This window comes from Diaphorina citri, unplaced genomic scaffold (genome assembly GCF_000475195.1).
Source record: "Diaphorina citri unplaced genomic scaffold, Diaci psyllid genome assembly version 1.1 scaffold554, whole genome shotgun sequence".
Classification (NCBI taxonomy): Eukaryota; Metazoa; Arthropoda; class Insecta; order Hemiptera; family Psyllidae; genus Diaphorina; species Diaphorina citri.
The window spans coordinates 291,187-297,531 of NW_007377988.1; the positions used below are offsets into that span (position 1 = coordinate 291,187).

The window sequence follows — 6,345 nt, forward strand, 5'->3', positions numbered from 1 at the left end:
TTATGAAGAGTAAACTCTTGAACCCAACTGTTTCTACTTTTTTTTTATAATTATAATGGGACTTAACTGTACTACTTCGACAGCATAAATAAAAGCTTTATACTTATACGTATGTGACTCTGAATAAATTGGAATTCAATACAAGTTCAAATGAGCACAAGTATCACCTGAAGGCCACAGTGGGATTTTGCCAAAACAGACTCGTTTTACAAAATGAGAATGAAGTCCGCCATATATCCTGCAGATGAACTGAATTTTATGTTGGTGTAGTTTCCTAGTGTATGAACTTATATTTTTATCTACGTAAAAAAATGGTAAATACTCTCTTGTTTTTTATGCTCGACCGATCACTGAAGTTGAGCAACGGCGAGCGTGGATGGTACTTGAATGGGTGGTGACTGTTTGTTTCTAGTTGTTGTTTAGGTTGTATCTGCGAGTGCATGTATGTGGGTATGTAGCCTCTTAATCTTATGTCTAATTATGTCTTGAGGAGTGACTGTATCCTCGAATCATGTAATGGCCTCACACAGTGTTTGTATGAATCCTTTGAATCTGCTAACATGTAGGTCTTGAGAGACAAGTGATTGCTGTTGTAAATGGACTCTCAAGGTGTGTCCAAATATAGTCCACCGGCCGTTGATTGACGAAGAAAATCTATGTTGGCGAGAATGTCGAGGCAGTGTGGACGTGTCAGTCGAAGTCGATCGACGTCCAGACGACTATTTGTGGACACACCTTTAAGTCCTTTTCAAGCAGTAATAATAATTATGAAGAGTAAACTCTTGAACCCAACTGTTTCTACTTTTTTTTTATAATTATAATGGGACTTAACTGTACTACTTCGACAGCATAAATAAAAGCTTTATACTTATACGTATGTGACTCTGAATAAATTGGAATTCAATACAAGTTCAAATGAGCACAAGTATCACCTGAAGGCCACAGTGGGATTTTGCCAAAACAGACTCGTTTTACAAAATGAGAATGAAGTCCGCCATATATCCTGCAGATGAACTGAATTTTATGTTGGTGTAGTTTCCTAGTGTATGAACTTATATTTTTATCTACGTAAAAAAATGGTAAATACTCTCTTGTTTTTTATGCTCGACCGACGACCGATCACTTAAGTTGAGCAACGGCGAGCGTGGATGGTACTTGAATGGGTGGTGACTGTTTGTTTCTAGTTGTTGTTTAGGTTGTATCTGCGAGTGCAGAGGTTTTTCACACATTTTTAGGGTGTTCTTTTTTCATATCTTAATGCCTTATTCTTACTTTTACAAAGAACGCCTCGTCGAATTTCCGAAGTCCAACCGCAGGAGTGGTTAGCACTGTGGAGTTCGGATCTAGAGGGTGGTGGTTCGATCTAGAGTTGTAAAACTTACAATGTGTTAGTCACAAGCATCCATGCTTAACACATATAAAATTCAAAGGAAAGAACTTCACCATTAATGATAGCTGGATGGTAATCTGTTGACATATTGGTTTATTTGGTACCATAATATTTTGTCTTTTTAGTTCCAAATTCTTTTCCAAATATGCTCTTTCGCGGATACAAAGTCTTAAGGTGGATTTCCACCAACGCGATTTTTGCCGCGCGACAGGGTCGCGCGATAAAAATCGCATAGTGGAAACGTGTCGCGCGACACCAAAAATAATGAAAATTATAGTGGAGTAAAACTATTTGAAAAAAAAAAACAACACGCAACCCAAAATTTTCTCTCGTTTGGTTATTATCAGAATCCAATAATTTTATTTTCTATTTTTCCCCTGTAAAAAAATTGGACTGTTAAAAGATTTTTTAAACCCATTATGTACCTATATTTTTTATCTTATTTATTATTTTAATTTATTTGCACAACATTATTTACTTAAAAGGGGGCTTATTTTTTTCTACATAGGTAATTCTAATTATGATTATTATTTTTTAATTATGTTGTAACAAAATTAATGAATCGTGATGAGTAAAGCTGTACTTTTTATTCATTCCGAATCAATAGAATTTTTCTTTTGTATTGACACAATACAATTTCATTTTTATTTTTTTCTTGCTTTATGTTGCTACCAAAAGATAAAGGGATTTTTATTTTGTCTTTTTTTGATAATATAAGATTAATATTGTAAATATATATTATATAAAAAATAAATAAATCCAAGCTAAAGCTTACACCATTCTAAAAAAGTGTAGAAAGATTTTATTTTGGTACAGGTAGATTTTCTATTCCAAGACCCTGTGTACAAAATTTCATTAAAATTCTTTATGAAATTAAAATTATAATGGAATAGAAATCAAGAGTTAATTGTGGTTTGGGGTTTAATTTTTTATCAAGACAAACGAATTTAGAATTGATGATGATGTCAGCTTTTCGTGCTGTTATTTTACTGGTAATATAAGCACGCAAACTCAAAATGGTTTGTTATATGAGCTACGAATTTAGAATTTACTCGGTACTTGACTGGTGTAAGTAAAAAATTCAAATTCGCGCCATGCCATTTTAGTGCATCGTGTGAAAAGCTCTTGATAATTGTAGTTCAAAAAGCATCCGCCAGGTTTTGCTTACGCTTGGAAAATGTTGCCAGCTTCCCATCGGTCTTTTCCAAGAGAAGTGTTGCCAGATTTTAAAGAGTTTCCCTACACGTGGGGGGAAGAATCGAGGTTTGCAGGGATGGAGGGATTTTTTGCTAAGGTCTAGTCGCCAAATCCATGGAGGTATAGACTGGAGAAAGCAAGTCGTTCCTAAAACGAACCTTATATGTGTCTTCTGGAACCTTATATGTGTCTTCTGGAACCTTATATGTGTCTTCTGGAAAGAGAAAAAGGTATAGACTGAAGAAAGCAAGTCGTTCCTAAAACGAACCTTATATGTGTCTTCTGGAGGACAACTTCATTGTATTGACAAGAGAAAAAATGTAGCTATCCTAGTTAGCTTTTGCGCTTGGAGGATAGCGCTATAAGTTTTGTGTTCGAGTCCTGCCCGCCCAGGCAAACTTATTTATACTAATCAGAATAAATGATAATTTTTAACTGCTGGCTTTCTCGTTCTGCTACTCTCTTCGATTTTGAGACTATGACCTCCATCGTTACAAATTCAAATATAAAAGAACCATGGAGTTCTGGGTCTGCAATCTCATTGAAAGTGGTTGTTAACCTGTGAGAATCTGGGGAAATTATGCCCCAACAGCCTTCAAGAATATTCATATGTTAACAAATAACAACCACTTGAACATGTGACTGCTGACCCATGTTAGGTCAGCCACTCACTATCAGGTAGACCTGACAGGTACACCTGATCAGGCATATACTAATCAGAATAAATGATAATTTTTAACTGATGCTGGCTTTCTCGTTCTGCTACTCTCTTCGATTTTGAGACTATGACCTCCATCGTTACAAATTCAAATATAAAAGAACCATGGAGTTATAAGTTGAGCTCCTTAAAAAGAAGAAAAAAAACTACATGATGGTGGGAAGGAAAATTTAGCGTTCGGAAAACAGATCCTTCGAAGGGCCGGTTAGATTATTTTTTACATTCTGAAAAAAGTCGAAATTTTCGTCAAAAACGGAAAGTTGAAAGTTTTCGCCAGATCCGTCTTTGATAAGAGGTCACTTTCAGCGAGATCTCGATAGGCGACAAGTCTTTTATTTACAAAATATCAGCTGATAAAATGAAAATTGAAGGGACTTCCTAATTTTTGTTTGCAGCGGATCAGCGGCTCGTGTACACCGAAATTTCCACTTTTAGCTGAATTCCCGTTTAGTTTATGGCAGGCGAACAGTGAACAGGAAAATGTTTTCACTTTATTTGAATTTATTTTAACCCAGAAACTTTTTTAATTAAAGGGTTTTCATTATTTTATTATTTTTTTTTTGTTCATAAATAATAATTTTCGTTTAATTTTTTGCCTGAAAGAAAATTTTATTGGGCGTTTTTTAAAAGCTCCATCATACAGATTGGCAACATTGCAATAATAAAAAATGAAAATGACGTCACACTCGAATGGAAAAAAAGAAAAACAAAAAAAATAAAAAAATAAACCAGAAAATTTTCAGTGGAAAGTGAAAATAGAAAATAGGTAGACAGATAAAAGAAAAAGTGAACTATCCGAGACTGAGTGGAAACTGTGATTTTCCTGAAAAGAGAAAACTTCTTGGTGTCCCCGCATTTGGTCGAATTCAATAGTTTTCAATTAGCAATTTACCATGGCAAAGAAAACCTATGACTTTCTGTTCAAACTGCTACTCATTGGGGATTCTGGAGATTCTCAAGACCTCACAACTTTTGAAGAATTTGAAGTAAAATTTCGTTTTTCGTAGGTACTTACCTAATAATTAGTTTCAGAATTGATGAATATTTGATATATTCATTCCTGAAACTGCAAATTGACATTTTCTTTAGGGAAAAAAGTGAATTTTCTAGGGGTGTGTCATAAAATGATAGCCTACAACTCACACTAAGCACCCTGTATTATGACTAATTCTACCGATTTACAATATAAAGGAGCCACACATTGGACAGTTTTTGAAGAAAAAAAAAAGAAATGATTTTCGTGACAAAGAAAATAATGAACATACTGTTCTCTGTTTGTATGGATATGCATATGAGAAGAATTTGATTACAGTTCTGCCAAGAAAATCAACATGCCAAATTCTTGAACTCTTTATAATAAAATTATTGTTTTTTTTTTTCTGGGGCCAAAATTCAATATATTATTGAACCAAGTCAATATGTATTGCATTTGTAATTTTCTTCATTATTATTTTATTTTTTCCATGTCTAACAATATTGTGTTTCTTTTGGTTTCAGGAATTGACTTTAAAATCAAAACAGTTGATCTGAAAGGAAAGAAAATCAAGCTTCAAATATGGTAAAATGCACTCTCTTCCCTTCTGTTTTCCTCATTGAACAAGAAAAAAGATGCTATCACTATAGGCCTATACCTTTGATTTTCATCTTAGTGTGTCACAATTAGGAGAAATCCATGTTGCATTTTGGCTGTTCACCTCTTCCATTATTTACTCTAAAAAAGGAAAAAAAATCAGTTTCTTGCTCCTCTATAAAAACCTGCAAAATTTTTCTCATGTAATGTGGTGTTTCTTGTCACAATGTATTGTGAAATGGTCCATCATCTATTACATTTACTGAGATTGCTCCTTTGTTTTAAATTCCAGGGACACTGCTGGTCAAGAACGATTCCACACAATCACCACATCATACTATCGTGGTGCAATGGGTATTATGCTTGTATATGATATAACAAATGAGAAGAGTTTTGATAACATATTGAAGTGGTTACGTAACATAGACGAACATGCTAATGAAGATGTTGAGAAAATGATTCTAGGTAAGACAAAGTATGATGAGTGGCCCTTTTCTGACTTTTCTTGTGCTACAAGAAAGAAAGGAATGTTTTTTTGAAAAAGTTAGAATTATAACACAAGCTTTTTTTTATGCAGTTAGACTTCAGCTGCCATTTAAAACCAAATCTTTGAAAAAGAGTTTCCATTCCTTGAACTTTGCAGAGAGGTTTTTTATTAAATGTAGATCAAAAGTGTCCTTGGGACCAACCTTGAGAAATGTATGGCTTGGCTGATATTCAAGACTAGATTTTGAAAAAGCTAAAAAATATTCACTTTTCTCAGGACTTCAGCTTTCTGCCCAAGTCAATCAAACTTTGCAGAGAGGTTCTTTATTAAATGTAGATCAAAAGTCTCCTTGGGACGAACCTCGAGAAATGTACGGCTCGGCCGCTATTCAAGACTTTAGATTTTGAAAAAGCTCAAAAATGTTCACTCTTCTCAGGACTTTTGTTTTCGGCCCAAGTCAATCAAACTTTGCAGAGAGGTTCTTTATTAAATGTTGATCAAAAGTCTCCTTGGGACGAACCTCGAGAAATGTACGGCTTGGCCGCTATTCAAGACTTTAGGTTTTGAAAAAGCTCAAAAATGTTCACTCTTCTCAGGACGTTAGTTTTCGGCCCCAGTCAATCAAACTTTGCGGGGAGGTTCTTTATAATTTCTACGGTCAAACTTTCTTGACTTGGCGGGGCGGAGCGCTACCGCGCTCCTTAATAGAAAATGACCAACCTCGAGAAATGTACGGTTTGGCCGCTATTTACGCCAATACATTGAAAAAGTTCAAAATTAGCTCGCCGGTCTTAGGACATTAACTTTAGCCACAGATCTCTCAAATTTTGCAGAGAGGTTCGAAAATTTAGGACAGAATAAGTATTAAAACCTGATACGGTGGTATGAAGTCAGCATGATTGGACCAACTGCTTTCCAATCGTTTCTGAATAGAATAGAATATACCTTGTTTATCCTCCTCGAATGAGACTGAAAAGTCTCTT

At 34.8% G+C, this 6,345-nt stretch overlaps 1 protein-coding gene and 1 long non-coding RNA gene across 2 annotated transcripts in view; both read left to right on the plus strand.

Moving 5' to 3' along the window:
- The window catches only part of LOC103510043 (ras-related protein Rab-10), an 8,147-nt gene extending 2,733 nt beyond the window's left edge, over positions 1 to 5,414 (plus strand). Inside the window, exons 2-3 of the mRNA XM_026824209.1 lie at positions 4,803 to 4,863; positions 5,168 to 5,414. Of these exons, the coding sequence (XP_026680010.1) occupies positions 4,803 to 4,863; positions 5,168 to 5,414 (308 nt within the window). The remainder of the gene's footprint in view (positions 1 to 4,802; positions 4,864 to 5,167) is intronic.
- LOC108252495 lies at positions 7 to 1,562 on the plus strand. Its single transcript, XR_001809524.1, has 2 exons — positions 7 to 423; positions 1,196 to 1,562. It is a non-coding gene; the product is annotated as an uncharacterized LOC108252495 (long non-coding RNA).
- Positions 5,415 to 6,345: the final 931 nt, after the last annotated feature.